At 38.7% G+C, this 26,423-nt stretch overlaps 1 protein-coding gene across 2 annotated transcripts in view; it reads left to right on the forward strand.

The window, feature by feature from the left end:
- Window positions 1-26,423, forward strand: part of SPOCK3 (SPARC (osteonectin), cwcv and kazal like domains proteoglycan 3) — a 318,573-nt gene that overhangs the window by 48,339 nt on the left and 243,811 nt on the right. For both annotated transcript variants that reach the window (XM_080591794.1, XM_080591793.1), the window contains one exon: window positions 15,817-15,900. In XM_080591794.1, the coding sequence (XP_080447920.1) occupies window positions 15,826-15,900 (75 nt within the window). In that variant the 5' untranslated portion in view covers window positions 15,817-15,825. The remainder of the gene's footprint in view (window positions 1-15,816; window positions 15,901-26,423) is intronic.

Raw genomic sequence — 26,423 nt, forward strand, 5'->3', positions numbered from 1 at the left:
TTGATTAGTTTACAGAAGGGATTAGTTATCTACATTGCTTGTGATATCAGAAGGCCAGGCTCTTGATGATCTTGGAGAGTATTTCTGATAACAAAATCTGCGATCAACAAGGTCCTTGTTGCAAGACATATCCTTTTTTTTTTTTTTTTTGGATTTTTCCCAATTTCAGTTTCTACAAGCGACATAACTCAAGTCTGAAAACTGGCTTGAGTTTAAAAGTATCATGTATTTCTATTACAGCAGAAGTCTGGTCATCTTGTTTAAGGTGGGGGTTATGTACTATTTGTATATCAATCCCAGCGTGAATTAATCTCAGGCACTTAGTATGGGCTATTGTCTTTTCTGTTCAGAAGCTGCAAAGTATTTTACCAGCAGTAATTAACCTCAAAAGAATTCAGTGAATTATCGAACTCATGCGAAGATACCTATTGAATCAATAACAGAACTGCAAAATAATCCGTGTTTCTACTAGTTAAGAATTCTATTTCCACTCACTAGAAAGTAGCAGCACAGGCAAATTTTTAGTATATTATACTGTATTTTATGTTATTGTAAGGTTCTGTGAAGAAATCATTAGTACAGGTTTGCTTCAAAATATTGGAGAAATACTGTCTGATTTTACAAGAATGGGAGGTTTCTACAAGCTTAATTTGTAAAAAGTTCATTTTTGATATCTTTATCTCAGTTTTAGAGTTATTTATGGTCCCTAGAACAAGCTACATGCCTGAAGAAGGAAATTAAAACAGAGAATTGTAAAAGGCTGGTAGTAATGGAAGAGTGATGTCATGTCTGTTATCTCTTTGCATCACTGGGTGAGCAGTGTTAATATGTCCTAGGCTGACATTTCCAGAATTAAGCACTTGCTTACTGCACTTGCTTAACTCCGGTTTTACCTCCCAGAAATATTGGCAGTAAAGACATCACATATAGAGCCCAGTATCCAGATAAATGGATATGAAAATGGGGCAAGCGAGAACTGCAGAAATAAGTGATTTATTCAACACTGATGTGTTGCCTTGAGAAGTATTTGGTATCTGCTTTCATTGTAAATCCCTCGAACAGCTAAGTGTTAAATAATTTGTATGAAAAGTATGTTAACCTGAGTGGTACTGAAGCTCTGGAGATTTGTGAATGATAAATAAAAGATTTTTGTCTGTTTTAGCAGCATGTGTCCTTACTACTCACTGCCATGCTGAGCAGCTGAAAATGAGATAGCGGGGACATGATGTCATGTTTGTGTAAGTACTGATTTAGGGAAAAAAAAAAAATGGAAAAAAAAAGAGATCAAATACGCAACCTGTGAATGCATATTTTTTTACGAGTGTGCAAGTAAATATTATGCTAGTTGTGAAGCCATAATTAAACAAACCATTGAAAAGGCTACTTTTATTAACGTAAGAGAGGATGAAGAGTAATAGACTCATGCTAGACAAGTGAGCCACATGAGACATCTGCTACCTGAAACTACCCATCTGGATGCTTTTCAGTAATCAGATTTCTGCTGATTTATCTAGGATTTAGGCACCAATCTTGATATCACGTGCAAAAGAGAAAATATTTCACGTCAATGCAAATGCAATCCTGCTTTTGATTGCACTTTGGGTTGTGTCATGTATGGCAAGAGCTAGTGCAAGCCAGGGAAATGTGACACAAAATATGTGAAAGAGGTGGAATCTGTACTGAGAGATTAAATGAGCCTGCTGTCATAGTGATAGAATCAAGTTGTCTCTGCCTTGTCCTCCCCTGCACTGCATGAGGGTTGTGAAAAGTTCTGGCAGGTAGGTTTTGATATTCTCAGGTGTGATGTCTTTCAGTCAAGGCAATTGGAAAAAGTCAGATGCTTATATCATTAATTCCTTACGTCCAGTGTCTGTCTTAGAGTTCAGTACCTAAAAGGGGATTAAGCAAGCGCCTAGCGCTAGACACCAATCCCTCCTCCTCCAAATCTCACCCATTGCTGCCTATTACTCATATAACTCTTGAAGTTGCCAGGCACTTTTGTAGAACAAAAGACCTTGATTATTTTCAATCACTTGAAACCTCTTAGCTCAGTTACAGGAAGCAATCTAGCCACTAAGTGCAGTGCAAGCTGCAAAATTCATCTGCAAAGCGGGGTAATTTAGTTTTTACTCTGCTCCATGCTGGAGCTCAGGGGCTGGATGCTACTAGTTCCAGGTTTGGACTAATTTGACGTTAGATCTTTAAATTCTCTGTTTCATTCAGGATAAGGCCATGACTGCTATGCTGATACAGTCTTTGTTTTAGGAAGTTTGTCATCTAATTTTAGATATGGTAAGGAATAACAGTAAGTAATGGATAGGTGTGTGCCAATGTGAAAAAGCAAAAGGAGCTTGTTGTTCCATTATGGGCTACATGCATCTTGATGGTTCTCTTCAAGAAAATTGAAGGATATAATAGTAATTTCTCATGAAAGTTGCATCTGTTAGAAAGTAGCAGATTACTTATCGCTAGAAAGCGATACTACGCTAAAACACATAGAGCAGCCTTTTCTCCCACCAAGATATTTGTTCAAGGGCCTGGAGCTGTGGTTTCTGTCAAATGCAAGTTGGCTGCCCTGTAGCTACCCATAATGTTTGCCGTGAAGATTGAGTTTCGAGTTGTATTTCAAGTGGCATTTAAATTCTTATCCACCTGTATATTAAGCTCTCTTGTCTTGCTTCTCTTTGCAGGCTGTCTTGCCAAGAAAATTGTGGCTCAGTTTTTAATTGTCTACCTTCCCCAAATGCTGTCAGGCTAAGGTACATTATCTTATATATCATCCACCAACAGTTCAAGATTAATTAGTCTTTCACCCATTTTAAAGGTATCATCTATATCCTGAAGGCAGAGTATGGTGTTTGGCAGCCTCTTCAATCACTTAAAATTCTTCTCTGTGTACTGTATAAATAATCTGTGGAAGAATTGCTCTGTTCTGTGAATAGCTACAGATACAAATGGCATATTCTCTACAATTCCGCAGTCTTCAGTCTATACAGATTACCCCATTTGAGTGTTATATAAAGGATAATAAATATTTTTCACGTCTTACAATCTTACGGCAAAACTGACATATTGTTAGCGTTTACTCTGTGATTTCAGGGCTTTATGTATTTTTTGTTTTGCCTAGTTTGCAGAATGATCACTCGATACAGGATGTGGAAGGTCTGTTTGCGCTGCTGGGAGTAAATGTTATTAGGTGTACATAGAAAAAAATGAGCAGGCAAATTCTAAGCAGTTGCAGTGATGCTGTTTGGATGCATTACCTATATGATGATTATTAGCTTTTTAGATTATTAACTTTTGCAAGCAGATTTAATAACCTACTTGCTTACTTCCTTAAGTTCCTGCTAATTAGTCCTATTTCTTATGAATTAGAATAGCTGCCCAATATCCGTATGAAAATATGACGTCTGCCATAACGGTAGTGTGTGCGGTCTGAAAGCGTGCAGAATACGTTATCTAATGACTTCAGTTTTATGTATGTTTTGTCTAAGATATTGAGACTTTAACTCAGTGCCACTAGTGAACAGAAAGCAGGGCAAGTGTAATGCAGACAGGCTCTGTTCGTCTGTAATGCTCTGTGAACTGGCATCTTGCTGTCTCACTGTATGCTAGGGTAAGTCCTATTATGGGGCTTGGCTGTTTACATTAAGGATTGGTGACCAGTGTCTGAGGGTGAAATCCTCAGTAAAAGCCTTAGAGATTAGAAAAACCTAGAGCAAAATGCTATGTTTACTCTCCTCTATCCTTGTAATGCCAAAGGGAAGAAAACTGTGTCTACGGATGCGTTTTTTTAAGCGCAGTGATTGCAGAAGAAGGCTCTACCAAAGCGGCATTTTACAAATTGACCTGACAGTGTAAGGGTTGGATTCTGCCTGATTTCTGCCTTGGCCCGAGGTTGTGTGGGCAGGATTTTGCTGCCAGGAAATGCTCTGGTCCCTGCGCCTGCGAGTCAGCCGGTTGTCACTGCCTGACAGTTCTGCAGCTGATAGAATCTGAGCTGTCATTTATAAATAAATAAACAGGCTTCCTGCATTGCAAAAACACTATTCATAACATGAACTGATGTACTGCTTCCTCGATAAACTGCCTTTGCAAAATCTCTTCAGCCGAACAATAGAAAAATAAAGGCACAAGATTTATTACCTTATGCTTCAATATTGCTTTCACTTCAAAGCTGTTTAAACAAGCTAATGCTATTAACCATGAAAAATATGATTTTTTCCAAATGACTTGCAGGTAAGTCAAAATATCTTCACCTGGTAAGGAGGTGGAATACATGACCTAGTATATATTTTCTATTTTTAATGTCTATGAACTACTTTTGTTGGAAACACAAGGAAGAACAGAAATTACTGCTTTGTTATTCCCCTTTCATTTTTCTGGATAAAGCATACATATCTTCTTCTCTAAGGTCAACATAACAACAACCAAACTCCAATGCACTTCTGTTATTCTCTTATAGAATTAATTTTACTGAATTTTCACTGTATTTGGACCATTAATCTCTTGTAGCATTATTCAATTAATATTATTTTTTGCTGAAGTGAGATCATAAAACATTGGCTGAGTATTTTTCACATTTAAATAACAGTTTTGAGCCCCTCTATTTTTTTTTATATTTATTTTTAAAATGTGATTGGACGCTTTCCTGGAGATTTATATAATGCCTTTGATAAATTCTAAGCAATGCTTTTCTTTGCATTGATGGAAATGTTCTAAAACTGGTTTAAAGTTATGGATGAGAGACATGGCTGAGGTCTTATGAGAATGTACCAAGACACAAAGAAGACATTTGTATTGATAAGTCCCATGCGCACAAGCATACATAAGTTTCATCATAGATTGGATCATCTTTAAAACTCATGGCTGAAAACTCACTCAGAGAGGGGAAAACACATGAAATCTACCTACATCCACGTTAGAGCTTTCAGCTTCTGGTTTGGTGGATCTATGCATTTCAGCCACGTCTCCTATGCTGAATGACAGTTGAGATAACAGATACCCCTCATGTAGCCTGTTGGTCTCAGTTTGTAAGTCACAGACTATGGTAAAAACAAAAAAGCCCATTTACACAGCTCCCATGCAGATGTGCAAGCCTACTGGCATGGCCAAAGGCTGCTGCATGAGCTGCAGGCACTGCATCTGCAGGAACCAGCTTCCAGCCGACATCAGGAGAAGATGTAAATGCTGTATTGGCCTTGCTTTTTCCTATCCTTCTTGCATGGTGAGTTATGAAATGGGCTGCGAAGTTTTCTGGAGAGTTATTAAGGGAGGATTTTTTTATTTTTTTTTTAAGTATTACAAAGAAGTATTATAAGAAAAAGTTGAAAGAAAAGCTGTTTTATGGTCTTTGGCATGCCTCCGAGCCATGCCAAAAAGCCACAGCAATAGGCAGCTTCTCTGCTTTCCTCCGGGCATAAAACACTCTGTATAACAGCTGTCTCGTATTTAATGGATTCGGTAAGTTACCGTTTTAGAAAGAGAATTCTGGAAATCTCAGATCTCTGTGTCATTTCAATATTTAAAGTGTGGTAAGCTAGGGAACTGGTCCATATCTACTTTCTGTGAATATCCAGTGTTTGTTACAACCTTTGCCACTACATTTGTTATGCTGGCCGTATATTCCTGGTTATTTTTGCTGTAACTATGAGAACATCAAATTGTGAGGGTATAGCGGGGAGAGTAACAGAAGAAGGTCATCTTACTGCACAGTGCACACCTCTAATTTCAGGGGAATATGAAATTCAGACACCGTGTGGGTTTTGGACTTTTTCCACAGAACTGTCAGAAGAAAGCTGTGGCCTTTAATGATCACCAAGTATCTATGTTCAATTGAGTGTGACTAGATGAAGCAAGAATTCAAACTGAGTCTCCTCAGCGAACTGTCTGCTGATTGAGATGTAGCTCAGTGAGAGCAAAATGGTCCCATGAGGACAAATTTCTATTGAAAAGGCAAGTGCAAAAACCTGATTTGAGGCTAGAAAGTATTTGCTGGACAGGTTGTGATGTAGAATTTTGATAAAAAGGGAAGGGAAAATGATAACAAAATGCTAGGGCATTTTTTATTTTGAAATAAAAATGTGTCTCTCTCATTTCTACAATAAAGAAATACTCTTAATTTCTTCCCCTTTCTGTGGAAATGCTTTCTATTTGATCTGCACACAGAACTCATGGAAATTCATGTGACTCAGATGTTCCCCTGGAGTTTCAGTATTTCTTTCAGTGAGGTATTTCAGATTAACAACTGTCACCTTGTGTTGAGGTAAAGAGCAGCGTACAAGTTACACACTCACTTGTGCCAGCTTTTCTTGGCACCTTGATGGATTTAGAATTGGCAGGATTTCCCTTCATTTCTACCTTTCTGCTATTCTCATCATCCTATATTGGATAGTAAAATATTAAAAAATATAGCAGAGAATAAAAGAAAAAAGAGAACTACAAGGAGAGGTTAATATACAGCTCAGAAGAATTCTCATCAGATGCAATCTCTTCTGATGTATAGACAGAACAAAATACTGTTTGCCTAAAGCAGCATAAAACATCCAAGTCTTCTCCAACCTTTCTACCTCCTCACAGTCCAGGAAAGTGGCTGAGAAAATGGTGACATTTTAAGGTGAATGACAAGTTACTCTGAAGTTCCTTCCACACAAGGAAAACTTATGAGGTGTCTCAGGCAATGAATAAATGTCCCTGTGAGCCCATGGTTTACATCCTTGTCTTATTAGTCCAGGTACCTTTTCTCATTCAAGTCACTGTCTGCTGAAGCTGCTGAAACCTCGACGTAGGAGAGCTCTCATCAGCCTTTTAGAAATGCTGCTGACGAAGCTCTTCATATCTGAGCACCAGCTTGCTTAATGGCAACTTTCTGCACAGATCATTTGTTTGTTTGTTTTCAGAACAATTTTCTCCATCCTCTTTGGATGCCCTTATTTCACGTGGGTTACCAGTTTGTATTGAAGCTCAGCACTGGCCATGGTCACTGGAAAGTGCTGGGCTCCTCCAGAGATGAGGACACACAGCTGCCTGCAGTTTCTGACAGTGCTTGTTCACTCCAACCACGGAAGTCGTGGCTGACAGCAATAGCAGGTAGAGAATTCCCTGGCCATTAAAACATTTGCTGTTGAAATTAATAAACTAATTTGGTTTCGTGACAAAAGATAGCAATCTGGTTGTGCTAAATTTATGTTTTCAGGTGAGAAAATTCTTCGATACAGTTCCTCCATTCAGATCCACACCCATCTGAGGTGCACAGGACAGAGCCTGTTTGCCGTGGATGATGGCTGCGGTAACATTCCTCCAGCCAAAATATTATCAGCAGTTTTGTAAATGAACTTATGATAATTTTTATAAGCAGTCAGAGCATTCAAATTCAAATTTGAATATGGATAAGTTTCTATATGTGTTTATTGGACTTTTATCTATTTTTCTTGTTTTGTAATGAACACATTGTAGCTGTATAACCGTCTGCCCTGAAGTCTGCAATATATAAAACATAGAGCATAGGTAATGAGAACTGTTTGTCACAGCCTTAGAGTCTTCAGGGACCTAATATAAATCTAAGTCTAACTCCTCCCAGAGGTCTAGTCAGTTTTAAAGCATAGGTTTATATTCCATTTGTATTTTGATAACAAGTCATATTTATTATGGTCTTCCTAATGGCAGGTCTTCATTCAAGTATTAAAGAAGATATAATTCACAGGTGTGAATATACAGGTGTAGTCTGGAACTAAAAATAAAAAGACCCTGAAGAATATCATCCCTACATCATTACTTTAGCCATTGCTAATGAAAAAAATGTGCATTTAAATGAGGCAATTAAAAAGGATGCAAATTAAAAAAAGGAAATTGAAAATGCACATGACATGAACAGTATTTGCACGGGGGCTACCAACTTAAAGGTGATTAAAATGTTTTCACAGATTAAACCATAGCAGGAACATTGCCTGGTTATTCATATAGTTAATTATCTGGCTATACAGTAAGTGATTTTCTTATTATATTGCATCATTTAAAGGCTGGCTGCTACAGAAGCGGTTTGTCATAGTTTTGGATTAAATCTGGTTTTAAATCATGGCTATACTGAACAGTGGTATCTGGCTGAAAGCGTGTTAAGCACTTTAATTTGGGAAGTGCTTTTGAAAAAGTAAATACCTAAATTGGATGGAAATAGACAATCAGATCAATTCAATTGTCCTGGCCAGCACCAAGGCTTCAGAGGAAAGTGTTAGGACTTGGTATACAAAGCTCATTACCCTTCCATGCTGGGCTTATGGTAGCTTAACCCTGAAGCATGAGAATCAGTACTGTTCTACAAAGTTTAGTAGAAATGTTGATAATGCTGTAATGTCCTGTGAAAATAACTTGAAAAACATTAAGTTGCAATACTCTGATAGTGGAAGGCCAGATTCTGCTTTCAGTTGTACTCAGCTTCAGTTGCTTATGTGCTCTGGAGTCAGATCTGGTTCAAGTTTAAGATGCAAATCTACAAACATTAATAATTTTTGCTAATGAAAACTATTATTTACCATGCCTATTGTTGTCTGCAGTACATCACTTGTAGTTTTTGACTAGGGGAGTCACATTTCTTCAATTCACAAGACTGAGATTCTGAGGTAGTTCACCTTCAGGTAGTGTTAGCTGGGAGAAAAAAAAAAAAAAAAAAAGAGGTTATAACAGAGGCTTTAGTATCTCTTCAGGTCCTTTTGATCCTGTCAGTTACATCTGTATTATTTAACAGAGGCAGCTGAGGACAAGGACAGCATGCCATGAGGCTTTATGGGTTGCCTGCATTTCCACCAAAGCAAGGTGCCTTTGCCCACTCTGCCGGGATGCAGCAGTTTTCCTCTCTCTTTGGTGTCACTGGAGAGAGTTTTTCCCTACAGAAGTTAAAACTGTGTGATGGAGCATGTTAACAATCAACCAGTTCAGATCACGTGTGCCCTGGAACTGTGTAGTTTGCTAGTTAAGAATAGAGCCATTTTAAAAGCCGTACTTTGTCATTGACTTTGGAGGCATGTGAGTGGCTGGTGATTACTTACATCGGTGGCAGCAGCCTTTGGCTCTGCTCCACGCTGCCTGCAGAAATGCAACAAGAGTTAGGAGTTGTCACAGGGCACTGGGAGAAGTGGCCATCAGCTGCTCATCGGCTGTTGCACACAAGGGTTCCTGCATGTGCTATGGATCAAGCTCCCACAGGCAGCTCAGTATCTTTCTATAATCAACGCTTTCTTAGAGTCAGCTTGCTGACTGTAAGAGGAGCTGAAGCACATCACATGCAACTTGGTTACTTCATATTTCACTTGATGTTGTGCTTCACAGGTTGGGAAAACTTGTTTTCACAGTAGGAGAAATTCCTTTATGACAAACTGAGGTAAGTACGGGAAGCAGAGTTCGCTGTCTGGCCTGTCTCTATGTATTATAAGTTCAGTAACATGAAAGTACATTAATGAGCCAGTTTATCTGTCAGGAAGCTACAGGCTACCAAAGAGCTCTGTCCTGTGAGATACCAGTCTGCCCACCAACATTTCTTGTGAATGCTGGAGAATGTACAAAATCCCCTGCAAATGAGATGCACTGCAGTTGCTTTCCTCCCCCGATGCTCACTCCTTGGAAAGTCCTGTCTCATTATGTAAACCCCACTGACCTCAGGACCTGTGAACAAAGCTCAGAGGACAATTTAAACAGAAGGTGAACATGGATCATGTTTTTAATGAAGTACGTTGTTGGAGAAAATCCGACTGTAGATGTTCTTGTATAGAACATAGTGGGTAGAAATGGGAAAAGATCTGTTGGGCTGGGAAGTCTCTGTTCTTTTAGTGCAAGTTTATTCTCTATAAAACCTTCCCAGTTTTATCACCTTGGGAGTCTCAAATGATAGGGATCAAAGACAGCTTTTAAAAGGCTATTCGACAACTAGATTTTTGTCTGTGTCAGGAACATTTTTTTTTTTTTTAATATACTCTCTAAATTTTTGCTCTCTTAACAGCATTTAGTTATATTCCTTGTGTCACACTAAATTTTTTTCCACTATTATACACGCCCTTGATGCATATCTGCTTCTAGATGTTATATTCACATGCTCTTTCCTAATCATTGGCCACTGCCACGGATACAAAAGATTTCTCTTTGTCATAGTATGGACTCTGTACTTCGTATTCCTTAACCTCATTTGGAAAAAGTCATTTTTAAAGGTGAGTGAGCAGGCCAAGTTCCTTTATTCTTCCATCTCTGCTTTCATTACAGAAGGTGAAATTTGGTTGCCCTAAACATTGGCATCTGGTTTAGACATATTAAAGCATCCTGCCTGTCCTCCAGCCACCAGTGCAGAACTGTGAGTCTCCTCTGTCCTATTTGTCAATACCATGTGGGCAATTGTCCCCTGAGGATGTATCAGAGAAGACTGGGCAGCTTCATCATAATCTAAATGTCTATACTGAATGTGGAATTTAGACCTTCAAACAGCATCACTGAAAGCTGACTCCTGAGGAGCTGTTAAGGATAATGATTCAAAAGTGTCCATTTGAAGCAATAGCTTATGGTAACTAGGAAAAATCTATGAGTATGTTAATATAGAGATGTAAGATTGTCTAGAGACAAGGAAAAAACATTAAAATGTGTGAGTGCAGGCTGACTAGTGACTACACAAACACATACGTAAGAAATCCTACAGGCCCATTTTGAGTCTCCTTTCAGGAACATAATAGGCATTTTAGAAATTTCTGTTACCCATTTGTGGATTGACCCACTTCATAATTACTGTTAATAACCATTGTTAGTGTTCATTTTTGTAAGTTCAGATAAAGAGAGTATTTGGGGTATCTAGTGACTAATGAAAATAGTATTGAAGACTACATAAAAATATACGTGAAATAATTCTTTAATCATGTAAGGAATCTTGTAAGAGAACTGGGAATTAAGAAAACAATACTCTGTAGCTCAATATTGAATTAAAAGCATTACTTTTTTTCAAGTAGAAGTATTCATGATAAGTTACATTACTGTATTGATTTTACCCTGAGCGGTAATTATTTTATTGTTCTACAAATCATACCAGAAGACTAATTTGATATAAAACAGTGCTGACATGGAAAACAATAAGAAAGGAAGACTGTGTACTAGTGAATAATATGATAGGATCATATTTTTCCCTTTTTGCTGTAAATTTGACAGCTGTCTCTTTGTAAGAATCAAACTAAAAAGTTCAAAGGAAAGTGTGTAAAAAAGAAAACTGCTGGTCTAGCAATGTTTCATGGTGCTGGCACAAACTATGAGGTAGCCCTTCAGCTTGTTGAGTGCATATAGCATTTTCTACTAATAGTGATATTATTTTGTTACATTTTTTAGTTATACTCTTTTCTTCACATTTTAGCGGTGTTTTATTTTGATGATACCAATATGCTTTATATATGTAGGATACTTTCTGAATCTATTTTTTTTTCTTCCAAACCATTGTTTGTTTTGACTAAACTTTCCATTGCTGCAGCTACTTTCTATTTTTTTCTTGACAGAGCAAGAATTTTTTAACCATTGAGAATCCCCAGCAACAATCTACAAATAATAACATTATTTATTATTTGTTTCAGAAGCTCTTAGTATGTCCCTCCAAATATGAGAAAGAACAATTTCCCTGTAATGAAGGAGTTCACAGTAATACTATTCAAATTATTTCTAGCAATAACAACTTTACAATAAAATGTAATTGTAGCTTAGGAACATGGGAAGTGTAATAACGATGGAAATAGTCTTTTATTAAAAAAAAAATAAATTAAAAAGCATCCTCTCCCTTCCTGAGGATTTGAATTTTGTTCTGTTTTGTTCATTTTAGAAAACATGCAATAAATCATCTCTTAAATTTACTCAATGATATATTGAGAATCTTATATTAAAAATGTTGATCTCAATGTTGTTTAGAGCTAAATAGTCCTTATCTTGGGATAGACACACACATTACAAAATAGAAATAAGTTTGCTTCTAGTGCTTTAGTTCAAGGAAATATATTAGGCAAAGGGAAATATATAGGACAATGTCTATAAAACACCGCCACCAAGATCATGCAGTAATTCTATACTGTTGCTTGAAAAACAAACTCAGTGCCAGTTAAAAGAAATGGGTAGGAATCTCTGTTCTTCACATTTAAGCCGTCAGTCTTGAGGACATCATTTTTCAGACACTTGTGGAACAGCTTCCTTAGAAAATGAACTAGCAGCTGATTAGGGTGTGTGGTGTCCAAAGAGCGATGTCCATCACACTAACAGCTTAAATGGATGCAAGTGTAATTGCTTCTTTTTTCATCAGAGGGTATTAACCTTTAACACTGGCAGAGGAAAACCAGCTGCAATAAAAACCATGCATTTTAATATCCAAGTTTTACTTACAGTTCACATTAATCTCATGGGGACGTGGGAGTAACTTTGAGCATGAGTTTCTGAAGGTACATTGAGCCATAAGGCTTAGTAAATCCTGTCAATACTTCACTCTTTCATGGTCACGTGGGAGAGATTAAGGGGAGTATTGAAAATATTGTGAAAATTAGTTGGTTAAAAAAAAAAAAAGGAGCATTGCAGAGCTTTTATATTTTCTCAGGCCTCCAAGAACGGCTCTTTAAGGGGATTTTTTATTATTATTATTTTTGTCTGAAAGACAGAATCAATCTATTTTAATGGAGTCACTTGGGAATGATAATAACACCATTCTCTTAAGCTACAGGGAAAAGGATCATGAAATTCACTTAGCTGGATAGCCAAGAAAGTATTTCAGAAGATGATCATTCCTAATTAGTCATAGGTTCAATTTTTATATTTATCTGAGTAGCGGTTTGCTATGAGTCCAGTCTGTTGCAGCTTAAACCCTGCCAAAATGCATTTTAGCCTGAAAAATTTTGGAGAACTAGCGCATGTAATAAATGGATGGACAATCAGTTACAGAGATGTGTCAGTTCATAACACTCAATAGGAACTTGCTTCTGGATTATTACAAAGTGCAAGTTGCTTACAGGCTTTGTAGATTAATGCATGAGATCTTTATTGACTGCACAAGAATTACAGTTCAAGAAGTGAATACTCTTTTTAATTAAAACCTTCTTAATAAACACAATTTACGTTCCAAACATTTTTTTCTTTTATTTTAATTAAACAAACAAATAAATAAAACTTTTTTTTTTTTTTTCCACTTTGCAGTATGTGTACTTCCTCAGAGAAGCATCATCTTTATACCAATTGGAAATAAGTTATGCTTAAACATGTCTGTCATTCTATCTCTCAAAGACAATGTCATGGATTATTCTTCAAGCCCATAATCACCCCAAAGTTTCTGGTTACCATCATGCTTGAGCTCAGTAAAAAATCAATAGCATGTTGCATGGATTAACACCATTTAGATAACAGTATGATTATCATATTACATGGTTTTATGGAATATAAAGTTCAGACTCAGAACTAGACTATTGCCTGTGCAGGTGAGAAATGGGCTAAGAATCTGTTTAGGATTTAGCCAGACATTTCATTTTCTGAAATTAAAGGTCAAATTTCCTCCTGATGATCTTTGGAGCAAGAAGGGGCAAAGGTGGTAAGAACTGACTGCAGAACCTCATGGTCCTGACATTCATTGCTATGCATTGGGACCAACTCTTTACCCATATAACCCTGCGTGAATGGCTGCAGTTTGTCAGCTGGAGACAGAAGGGAGGAGGGAGGTTCCTGGATCTCGTGCTGCAATGCATAGGCTATATCTGGGCTTTTTTCTTCTCACCCGTCTGTGTAAATCCTTGTAACTTTCCATTTACGAAGCTCAAAATATACAAATAGACTTTGCTTCTGTCTTTGACTGATGTGCATCAGCAATGATTCAAGCTAATAGAGTAAGATAATCTCCCATCTTTAAGCACTTCACATCACTGACTGTTGCAACTCTTAGACTTGGTGTTTTGGAACAGTTGCTGCACTTGACTCATGAACGGTGGAATATTGCTTTGGCAACCCTTAGAACAAGGGTCCTGGTGGGATCTAGAAATGCTTAGCATCCCACTGCACATCTCCAAAATGCTCTCAGCTTGCACCCTCAATGTGTTCCACGTGCTACTTTGTGTGGAGTTGACAAGGCAAGGATCTCCTAGCTACTGCTGTAAACCAAGTGGACTCGCTGCTGGCAGCAGGGAGTAAGGGTTTACTGAGACAGGATTTCAGTGAATGTGGATACTCTGTTCGTGAATTTAGCATGAGTGTTCCATTTACTATATTTGTATATTTAATATGATTATTGCACAAATAAATCTATAAATAGTATACATTTAAAGTAAATTTATATAGGACTTTCCAAAGAGGTTTTAGATGGAGGTTACTTTTTTGCAATGTTTAGTTTGTTTTTTTTTTTTTTTTTTTCCCCATGCAGTATAGGTCTCTTTCTGATGATTGTTTTCTGTTCAGCTGATATAACATTCCCCATGTTCGAGAAACATAACAAAGACTTAATATTGATATTCACATTTTTACTGTTAGTACACAAGTTTTATAGCCTTTGGCCAAATTCTCCTCTTGCTTACACTGAAGACAAACTTTAGTTTTTAAATTTTTATGAACTGTATATGAAAACCCATATACGCCCACTGGTGATTTTTTTCGTGCTAGTAGAGTGTATTTGGTTTACGTGTCAAGGTTTTGGTAGCGGGGGGCTGCAGGGGTGTTCTCTGTGAGAATAATCCAGAAGCTGTTAGGTAAGGGTCAGTTTCGGCTGACTCCAAAGGGACCCGCTGCTGGCCAGAGCTGAGCCAGTGAGTGATGTTGCTTGCATCTCTGTGAGAGCAGAGTTAAGAAAGGGGAAAAACCTGCTGCACAACATCAGCTGGAAGAGAGGAGTGAGAAGCAGCCCTGCAGCCCCCAAGGTCATTGTAGCAGGAGGGCAGGAGGTGCTCCAGGCAGGCAGCAGCAGTTCCCCTGCGGCCTGTGGAGAGGCCCCTGGTGGAGCAGGCTGTCCCCCTGCAGCCCATGGGTCCCACACGGAGCAGATCTCCACGCTGCAGCCCGTGGAGGAGCCCCCGGTGGAGCAGGTGGATGTGGCCTGGAGGAGGCTGCGGCCCATGGAGAGCCCCCGCAGGAGCAGGCCCCGGGCCGGAGCTGCAGCCCGTGGAGAGGAGCCCACGCAGGAGCAGGGGGTCTGGGGGGAGCTGCTGCCCGTGGGCGACCCGTGCTGGAGCAGTTTGCTCCTGGGGGATGGACCCCATGGTACGGAGCCATGTGGGAGCAGTTCTTGAAGAGCTGCTGCCTATGGGCAGCCCCCGCAGGCTCAGTTCGGGAAGGACGGCATCCCGTGGGAGGAACCCCACGTGGAGCAGGGGCAGAGAGTGACCGTGAAGGAGCAGCGGCGAAGAAGCCTCAGGGATTGACCGCAGCCCCCATTCCCTGTCACCCTGCGCCCCTCAGGGGGAGGAGGTAGAAGAGGGTGATGAGGGGAAGGTTTTTTCAGTTTTTTAGTTACTCACTGCTCTAGTCTATTAGTAATAAGTAATAAATTTCATTAATCTCCTTATGTTGAGTCTGTTTTGCCCATGACAATAATTGTTGAGCAATCTCCCTGTCCTTATCTCAACCCTTTAGCCCTTCCCATTGTATTTTGTCCCCCTTTCCCTTTGAGGAGGGGGAGTGAGAGAGTGGTTGTGGTGGAGTGCAGCTGTCCAGCTGAGTAAAACCACCAGATAAATTGCTCACTTTTTTTCTAACATGTTTGTGGGAGTTATTGTGGCCATTAGCATGGATCAGAAGAGCGTACGTTGATATTCAATAGAGTAATGCAGAATGCCTATTTCCAAATTTGTCTTTCAGAGTCCTGAGATGGCTGCATCCCAGACGCTCCCATTACACAATTCAGTGAAACACCATGGCAGCTGGACCTGTAGCTTTTGGGAGGTGAGTAATAGGTGACGTGAGAAGTACTCTGAAGAATGGGGTTTATGTAACTGAAGTCAGACAAATTTTGAGCCATTTTTCAAGACCACAACATATTGTGGCTTATTTAAATTATGATGTGCAAGTGTAGCTGTAAGTGGACATATGTGAATAGCTTTAGCACAATCTCCGTGATGCACCTGCGAGATTTGCTAAATGCAGAATTGGAACTGTGTCCTGGTTTAGCTGCACGTCAGTGAAAAGACCAATTTAAAGGCTTTGTTATGGTGAGTTGAGCACTACATTCTAAACTATGCTTTTCAGCCACTCTAAATATTACCTGATAATTGTTTTTGACTTGAGGTGTCTCATAATTAGTCCCATCTTGTAATCAAATTGTGGTAACTTTTGGAAAAGCACCATTTAAAGAGAATTTTATTTATCATTGCCAATGTATTTTTCAATATCTTCTTTTGGCTGTGAGATGATTCTGAACTCATATACTGTTAACACTTTCCACTTGCATGTATGTAGTTCAGATTGGTACTAGGTTCTTTGCCATGAGCAAAATGCTTGGCTGTAATATGATATACTTAAAATAGAGAGATGTAAAATCCACATACACTGTAGAATCATTTCTTTAAACTTAGTGATGACACAAGGAGAGAAATGCAAAAAAAAGAAAAAAGTGTGTAAATAGTAAATGCTTATATTGTTATTAGGTTTGGAAATGTTTACTCATGTTAGGAATGAAACTGTGGCCTCTATGAAGTGGCTGGAGTTTCTGCCAACGGCTTCAAGAGGCAAAGTATTCCTATCAGAAGTGACGAGCTGTTGGATAAAAATGTCACAGGTTCTTAACAGCATCACTTCCAAGGATTCTTTTGAAAATCTTGCTCTTTTTCTTGATGCCAGTTACTTAACAGCTCTGCATTAAACACATTTTTCATAAAACAGCAACTACTGCAAACTCCCCAATTTGCCATGCATTCATTAAAAAGACCAAATCACTTATAGCATTGCATAAGAGCATACCTGAATGAAAAAAATAATGGGTTTCAAAGTAAGATGTCAGTCTGTGACCCCCATCAAAGGACACAATCATCATCAGCCAATTCATACTTGTCATGTGTACAATTTGGGCTCTCCAACTGCAGTGGAGGCGATACTTTAGCTAAAACGTACCCATACGTGACGTACTATACAAGTCTGTGGTAGCTCTTGGGTGTGTTACTGCTGCCTGACAAGGTCCCGTCTGTCAGCTGAGCTACAGGAACAGCCACGTCTATCTTCTTAGCCTGTCCCAGCTTCAGAGTGAAGCAAGCTGTCTGAAATTCAAGTTAAGGAAGTTTCAGCTAATGTATTTTACTTCCTAGTCTGAAAGCCAGTTCAGCTCAGAGCACATAGAACAATATTCCCACTCAGCTTGGGTGCACTCATCATTCCTCATGCCAATGGATCATTCTGGCAGTCTTTTGGTAACACTGATTGTTAAAAAAAATACAGCCCGAGAGTATTCTTCTGTACCAACTCTATTCCCTCAGATTTGCTTTCTACAAGAGAACCCCAGCACCCTCTTGCTAGTCAAATAACTAAAGTAGAAGTTCGCAGAAATTTGCCCATTATATTTAGAAAATCATTTGAACATAGTGGTAATGAATTGCTGTCTTGCTAAATTGTTAGAGATGTTATATAGCATCCCAGTTGTATTACCATGCAATTATCTCATGCAGATCTGCCTGGGAACAAAAGGGAAATTCAGAAGAGATATTTGCTTTTGATTTCCTGCCTTTTGTACTACTGAAGGCTCATTTTTAAAATTATAAGACTACACCTTTGCGCATAATGTATTGTCATTCTATTTTGACAGCTGATGAGCTTAGCATTCTGTGATGACAGTTATTAGAAATGATTTTAAATAACACGTGCAAACAATACCACTGTGTTTCTGAGTACTTACTCAATGACTTGTTTACTGGCACTTCCCTTCAGTACTGCACAAACTATAGTGACAGATTTTTCTCTCAGAAATCATCCATCATTGCCTTGAACTTGTCAAGATGAGTAAGACTGCCATACTCATCTATAATGGCATTCATATCTTTAAAGCCAAGGCTTTCATAAAGATATTCAGCCTATTGGAGGTAGAAAAATTTGATTAGATTCTTTGAAACAGTTAAAATCACTCCTTAGTTGAATGCCTAAACTCTAGAAACACAACTCTTATAATTTCTAAAAGCTCCTAAAGAAAAAAAAAATTGAATACTCTATCTGTTACTTTCTTTTGGACTGGCTTAAATAAACATCAGTTGTCCATACTGTGAAAAGACAATAGGTAAAACATGCCTTTTTAGCTGCTTCTTAGATTTAGAACTTTATACCATATCCATTTTCATACATATGTTAACCTAAAGAGTTAATGCAGCAATTCACAATTCACAATTCTAAGGAAAGCGAAGAGACAGTGCCATAGAAGACAAAATAAAGTAAAAATAGTTTTTTATTGAGGATGTTTGGGTATGGAGCCAGTGTATGGGGTGTGTGGCCCCTATAGCAGTGTTGACCATTCGGTCCCACTCAGTCCACTCATTACTGAGTGATCAGCACGCTAGCTGATGCTGCTGGGGAAACTACCTTCCCCTCCACCCCACTCCATTTCCCATGACAAATCTGCCCACGTGCTGAATATGCACAGGATCACAGAATGATTTGGCTGGATGGGATCATCTACTCTGACACGCCTGCCATCAGGTTGCTCTAAGTCCTGTCCAACTCAGCAATGAACACTTCCTAGGATGGGGCATCCACAACTTCCTGATATCCAGTGCACTGGTTAGCTTTGTCCCACTCATTTGGAAACTCTGTGCAGACTCCTAGACTGAAGTTTTTGTTAAACTGCCTGTAGTATCTACCTATACTCTGCATCAGGCACAGCAGGCATGGGGTACGCTGCTGACTCAGATTTCCACTGGGTATCAGCATTTGTAAACATCATACATCTTGCTTTTTGTTTAATCTGTATGAGGGAACGTAGGCTGGAAAACTGGAAAGCAGATAATCTTATTCAGTGAAGATGTAGCCAAGAAGCCTGAATGATTGCTCTTGGGCTTCAAAAACATTAACAACTTTCAGGGAGCGTCACTAGGCAGCTGTGCCTGGGCTCATGCCAGGCAGAAAGAGACATTCCTGGAGAAGGAACAAGTTCCCAAGGAGAAGGTACCAGCGGACGTTAGATCAAGCTCCATTTCTGTCCGTACCAGGAGAAAGTTATCCCAGATTACTGTAAGCACACTAGAAATGGCTCTCTAATTATAATTTTAATTGCCTATAATTGCCATGTTGCATTCAATTGCATAAAAGTCTGCCTGTTTCTATGGCAGATGCATATTCATTCAGCTTAAAAACCTTTCAGAGCTTGAGGTATGTAGGTTCATGGCAGGCACTGCTCTTGCTCCAGATGGCTGCAGCTATAGATTTGTAGCAGATTTTTTTAGGAGTACTTTTTAAAGTTCTTCAATCATGCTTCCACATTTTTGAGGACACACGATAATAAGGAGCAATGATATTGGCTAGTGACCCCCCAGCTCCAGAACACCTCACTTCTGTAATTTATTTGAAAATGAAAGGACAGAACTGGAGAACCTGGAAAGATTAAGATAAATGAGAAGGGATGCAAAATAAGATGAACAGAACTCAAAAGTATAGCATATGAGCAGACAGGAATGAGATGGGAGAAAAAGTTCAGAGAGGTAACATTTGGTTTATTTTCTTGTCGTTTGCAATACAGATACCATTTTTCTATGGAATAAAGCAAAGAAATTACAAATATCGTTATGATTTTCTGAAAGTGGAATTCAAAGATAATTATATGATTATTTCTATTACAGTGTTTATAAGAATAGATGATAGAACTGGTTATCATATTTAAAGGTCTGTGTCAATACAATATCTAAAAGCCTCAACATTTAATATATTGTAGTTGCAGAATTCCTGTCAAGTTTGAAAATGTGATTTTTCCTGTATTACAAATAACAAATTGAGGAAGAGAAAGAGGTAGTGCTACAGAAGGACAAAAATGTTGTGAAATTACATGCGCAACACTGAAGTTGGTAGAGAATGGATTAAGTAGACAGGAATATTACGGCAGGAATAGAAAGTGAAGAAAGTCTTTCAGAGAGTGTCTGGAAGCAACAGGTCTTATATATTTCAAATGATAGCTTTTGAGAAAGAAACTGCTTTGCTAGACTGCTTGAAACATGCATGCTTAAAAGATGTTTCAGTACTTAGTCACATTCAGTAAAAAAATCAATTTCTTATGTTCATATGGCATTTCATGTCTTTTAATTTGTGCCCATTGCTTTTTGTCCTGTCGGTGGACACTGCTGAGAAGAGTCTAGCCCTCTCTTCTTCATCTTCTCTAAATGGGCAATTGTATGCATTAATAAAATCACTCCTGAGCCTTTTCTTCTCCAGGCTGAACAGTATTAACTCTCTCAGCCACTCATATAAGAGATTCCCCAGTCTCTTAATCATAGAATCAGAGAATGGTTTGGGTTGGAAGGGACCTTAAAGACCACCTAATTCCAACACCCCTGCCATGGACAGGGACACCTCCCACCAGACCACGTTGCCCAAGGTCCCATCAACCTGGCCTTGAACACCTCCAGGGATGGGGCATCCACAGCTTCTCTGGGCAACCTGTGCCAGTGCCTCACCACCCTCAGAGTAAAGAATTTCTTCCTAGTATCTAATCTAAATCTACCCTTTTTTAGTTTAAAGCCATTACTCCTTGTCCTCTCACTACACTCCCTGACAAAGGGTCCCTCTCCCGCTTTCTTGTAGGCCTCCTTTCTTGAAGGCCACATCCTCATGGCCCTGTGCTGGACTCACCCACGTAAGTCCTTGTCTTTCTTGTACTGGGGAGCACAGAACTGGACCCAGCACTCCAGATAAGGCCTCACCTGAGCTGAGCAGAGAGGAAGGATTGCTTCCCTCCAGCAGCTGCCAACACTTTTGCCTGTGCAGCTTAGGATACTGTTGGCCATTTTTTGCCACGAGGGTGTGTTGCTAGCTCATGATCAGCTTTTTGTCCATCCCCAAGGTCCTCCTCAGCAAAGCTGCTTTCCACCTGGTCATCTCCCAGCATGTACTGGTGCATGGGCTTACTTATTCCCTGATGCAGGAAAATCAGTTAATGACTAAAACAACATGGGCAGCCAGAAGGGAACAGGAAAGTACAGATACTTTTCAACTGGTGTTTTAGTATTCATTCAAAAATTCCATTACTGACATTAAACAATGCAATTATCTCAAATAGGTGTGCTCTGTAGATCATTATTCTGGAGATGTTGTAGTTTTGGTCAATCCGTCTGTTATGACCACTGGTCTTTCAGCAAGTGCATACGGTTTTATTTCCTAACAACTTGAAAAGTAAAGAGGATAATTGTGTCTGATTGTCACAGAAGCCAAGCTCATGTTAACCTCTTGTCTGGGGTGCCTAAAATTAGGAGTTCCACCAGTCTCTGTGTCTAGAGGGAAAAGAGGTGAAAAGCACCTTTGGGGGTATTTCTGATCCTGGTTGAACTGTGTAATTTTCTTTACTGCCTTTCTCTTGGGAGATCATAGGAGCCATCAATAGGCTACAAAGTGGGGTGAAGTTTTCAAGAGCCTTGAAGTGGGAGGGAGGAATTAAAACCTCAGTGATAATGAGGGACATTAACACTAACCTGTGTAAACCTTTGGCCACCCATTGCCACAGACCATTGCCTCACTTGCCTACAAACATGCTTGTGTGTTAAATCACGTGTTAGTGCTGCCTGATGGGTAACCTGTATGAGACCTGATTGACTTCAGGGCATCTCTGAGCACTTGGCAGAGCTGATTACAGACTGAAATGGGAAGGGATTTCAAACCATACAGGTGGAAAGCAGCATTAGTTAGGGTCCTTCAGAATAGTGTAGTGCCTGCTCTTCGTGTTGAATTGAGAAAGAGCGTGTGTTATGTCAGGGCATTCAATAATCGTGTTAAAAATGGAACGACGTGTTAGAAATAGACAAAGCGCAATGTTATGATCACCGATACAGGAATTAAAAGTCAAGGTAACATCTGCTTCAAAAAATATATGATGTATTTCAATTTGCAAGATTTCAGATTGCTGGATGCCTTTAAACTGGCTGGTTCAAAAGCTTATGGAGAAATGTATAACACTTAATCACTGTCAAAACGCAGGACTTTCTGGTTCAACCTCTAATCATAAGCCAATAGTTAGCTGCAATAGCCATTGTCGGAAAGAACACCCACAGCTTTTTTATAAATCAGATGTTAAACAGATTGAATGAATTTTTGTTCATGTTTTCTGTGCACATGGTACAGGTCATAGATGAAGCCTTGTTTTTTACCTTCAATCTGACCATTGGGTATCCATTTGGAATGGAAAAATTAATCCTGTCTCTTCTATTTCGTTACATTCTAAGACAGACCATTTCCTGTCTCAGCAATAGAATTTGCTAATTAGCAGCTCTGAGGCTGTAGCAGCATATCTCAGGAAGAACCCAAAACTCCTCAAACCTTTGAACATTACACTTCTCTTTTGGATATGCAGAATACATTGATTTCCTTGTCAATAACCTGTGAATTGATTCTGTCCTCAAATTTAGGCAAGCAGTTTTTGTCGGTTTTATGTTTCTTGATAAACAGTGAGGCAGATATTGATTGCGGTGGTGTCCGTTCCTGTTGGCATGAGGAATAGATATTTGTTTTTGAGGTGGCTGAGCTTTATAATATACTATACATGACTGGCAGCTGCATTACAAAAATGAGTCACAAAAGATTTATGCCATACACATATATATTAAGTCACCCACTAGTTTTCACTAGATGGCTGAATAAATTAATTTTCTGACAGGGAAATCCACTGACACCATCAAATTCATCAGGAAGAAATGGAACTCAGGTCACTATGTGTGCTCATTCCTGGATAATACAAGAGAAGTGGTGGCATTGGCTCAGTTAGACAGACAAAACTTTGTCTTTTTCTAGGCTTACTGATCCTTTAGCTGAATCTGATTCCTACAGACTTAAAGTATCTAATGCTGGTGCTTAAATTGAGAGAGAAATTGTTCTCTACTTCCTCTTTAGGCCATGGTATTGCAAAGGGAGCTTCTCAGGCAGTGATCATTGTAGAGGCAGGTGCTGGCTGCTCTGCCAAATGAATTTGGGTGGCTACACCCAGCTTGAATGACTAATTAGATATGGATTGGCAATGATTAGTTTAGGTAACAGGTTAATAGGAATGATTAATTTAAATGTACAGGTCTTTAATTCTTTCCTGTGCTATCTCATGGTTTTGGTATGAAGGGTACCCCCATACCTGCCTAGCAGGTTAGGGCTTGGGATGCTTTGTTGAGGATCTTAGCTGTGGGTTCCAGTCCTTCTGGCTGAGCTCAGGTTTTCACTTTGTGATTTTTTTATCCAATGAACTGCGGAACATGCAAAGGTTTGGTAGGTTAATAGAGATGATTGTTCAATAATCTGTTCTTTTGGCTTTATTTTATTTCAATAAGCAATGCTGTTAGGCACTGTATAAATGATGTGTGCTGAGAAACCTAATCTCTGAGGGTGGCCATCTATGCATCATATACATTGGTGCCTAAACCTGAGAAAGAATAAGACTTGGCATGTGCCCCTCTTTTTAGCATTTTTCAGTGGCCAGTGTAGGCAATTTCCTACGAAATATTTGTAGGATATAGGATTTGAAATGAATTGGAAATCCAATTTTGGATAAAAACAGAAGAGGGAAAGATTAAAAAAGCACTATATGTGTTTCTTCAGCCCTGGGCTGTAGAATCCCTTCTTCAGGTGTGGCAATGAAGGCGAGCACTTCTGAGCCACGCTGTTCTCTCAGCCTCTTCAAGCACCTGCTTATGTTGGCAAAACGACAGATGTTACAGGCCATATTCTCTGCATCTCCAGAACGTGTTCGTGGTTTCTAACCAAATAGTCTGAAGACCCTAATCCATTCCTAATGGGCTTCTGTAGCCAAAGTAAAAGGCTTGGTCATGCTAAATAAATTATCTGATATCAAATCAAGGAGAAACACCAATGCAAAAGAGTTGATGGTGGTTTAATTGTGTGTAAAACAAAACTCTTTTCTGTCTTTAAAGTCAAGAAAACAAAAAATTTTAAGTTAATGACAAAGCTCAGTGCTGCTTTTCAAATTAATGTGCACTTCAAATTACTGTCTATATGCCATTTCTTATAATTGCCTAGTTGTACATTGGGAAAAGTTTCTGGAAACAAAATCACTGCAATGACTTTTTTTTTTTTTTTTGGTAATCATATTTTGCAGCTGTTACGGTGCCTAGAGTTCTGTTTCTAGGGACAGTGTAACTTCTCTTCATTATTTTTTTTTTAATCCCCTCCCTACCCCATCCTCCTTTTCACAATTCTTTATCCATATATATATATGTGTGTGTGCGGTGAGAGGGAGAAACCTGTTTAAACTTGCCTCACCAATCCACTGCTTTGAATTTTTAATGATGACAGCTAACTAATAAAAGCTCTCCAAAGGTAACGAAATCACAGTAACATTCTGATGTCTCCTCTGTAGTCTGCTATGGAAACAAACATCTGTGAAAGATGATTTCCTTTAATGCTGCCTGATGAAGATGACCTTTTGAGTTATCACAAAAGTGAAGCTTTAACCACCTGCTTAGGAATAAAAGGCAGATATTTACACAGTAAATATTTTAACTACTGCAGGGGGAAAAATAATAATAATAAAAAATGCTTTAGGTAAATCTTCAAACTGTATGATTGCTGATAATTGGAACTTTTCAAAGTTAACTTGTTGCATTTCATATTCAAATTAAGTAGGTAATAACAAAACAAAGGAACACCTCTCCCCCATTTTTTTTCAAATAAATAGAGCTTTAAACAGGCAATGTTTAATCTGCAAATTGAGAAAAGAACTATATTAAAGAAAATGTAAATTACTAAGACTTTAGTAAGCACTGCAAAGTAATGACAGCAGTAAAGACAAACAAACAAAAAACTGTTAGAGGAGCCTCAGGGTAGCAGCTGGAGTATACAAGGTGATGGTGGATTTGGGCTGATGCAGAATAGTAAATCTCTTCTGAAAGATGTTCTGGGTTAAGTCAGAATCACAAGATGCATTTACAGAAATCTGCCATTAGAAAGAGTGGGAGATGGAGTTTGGCATTCCTAACATTTGGAACAGTGAATTACTAAGCTTTGAGTCTATATCAATATAATTTTTAAAGGGGAAAAAAATGGAATATGCTTGTTTGGGGATTTTTTTTTCAATTAAAATCCAGTTAGATTTAGACATATATCAACATCATTCCACATAGTGTAAATATCCCCATAAATGCAGTACAACTCTATCATACTTAGATTATTCTTTTTATTGCAGAATTAATTATATTTTGCTATTGAATTCCACTTTTTACTATTTTTCTCATCTGACTGAATGAAATATCAAACTTCTCAATGGAAAACTGGTTCTCAAATCAGCTACGGTCAGAGCTCCTGTTCTTATTCAGAGGAAAAGTTTGTACCTCCCAAAATGTGTTTCTCCAACATTAGCTAGGGGTGTTGATTAATCTTGCCCTGCACACCTGATGAGCCATAAGTAGTCTCAAAAGATACCACATGCTGAGCAACCAGCATTCCTGGGAGACCTCTCCTTTCATGACCTTGCTTATGTTGTCAGAGGTAATGGGGTCGCAGCACATGGTTCGTTTAATGGGCACCTCTTCTTGGTTTGCCTGTCCCCCTGCGTTTCCGGTTCAGATAGGACAATCCTTTTTTTTCTTTCTTTTTTTTTTTCCCCTATTGGTATCATGATTTAGCCTTCACAAAGTAATCTCTAATACTTAGGGAGCAGACTGCCAGCAAAACAGTATGTGGGGATGATGCCATGTAATTGTTAACAATAAATAAATAAAAAGTCTGAAGGCAGGAAAATGTATCTTTCTTATTTGCAGACATTTATTCAGTGACTGGAAAAAAAGAAAATGGATTTTTCAGAGAAAAGCAATTATAAAAGTTGGTTAACTATTAACCACAGTATTTAATAAACCTTAAATGATTCAGAGAGAAGGTAAAGCATTAAAATCAGCCTTTAATTATAGAGGCTGGGCATTTCTGGTGGGAGTTCATGCTAAATGTCTTTTCTGTACAAAATGTGTGAATTAATTTCCTTTAATATTTCAGATAGACTGTAAGATTCCAAGAATTATTTACTTAATTTTTTTTTTTGGGGGGGGGGGGGCAGGGTAGGGTGTTTTTTTGTGTGTGTACGTGTGTGTGTGTGCGTGTGAAGTTCTTTGCATCTCATTTTACAAACTGAATTTGGAATAATCTTTTCTATGGTTTCCCTGGTGTGATTTTCTGCTAGTTGACAGTTCCTTGAGAACTATTCTTCCAGCAAAGCTCACTAATACAGTTTTTGATATGCACGCAGCCCATTTGGGTCTAGGCTGTACAGTGGATACGTGCTACTAGATCACATTCTGTTCACA

This window comes from Anser brachyrhynchus (assembly GCF_964034855.1).
Source record: "Anser brachyrhynchus genome assembly, chromosome: 4".
NCBI classification, from domain to species: Eukaryota; Metazoa; Chordata; class Aves; order Anseriformes; family Anatidae; genus Anser; species Anser brachyrhynchus.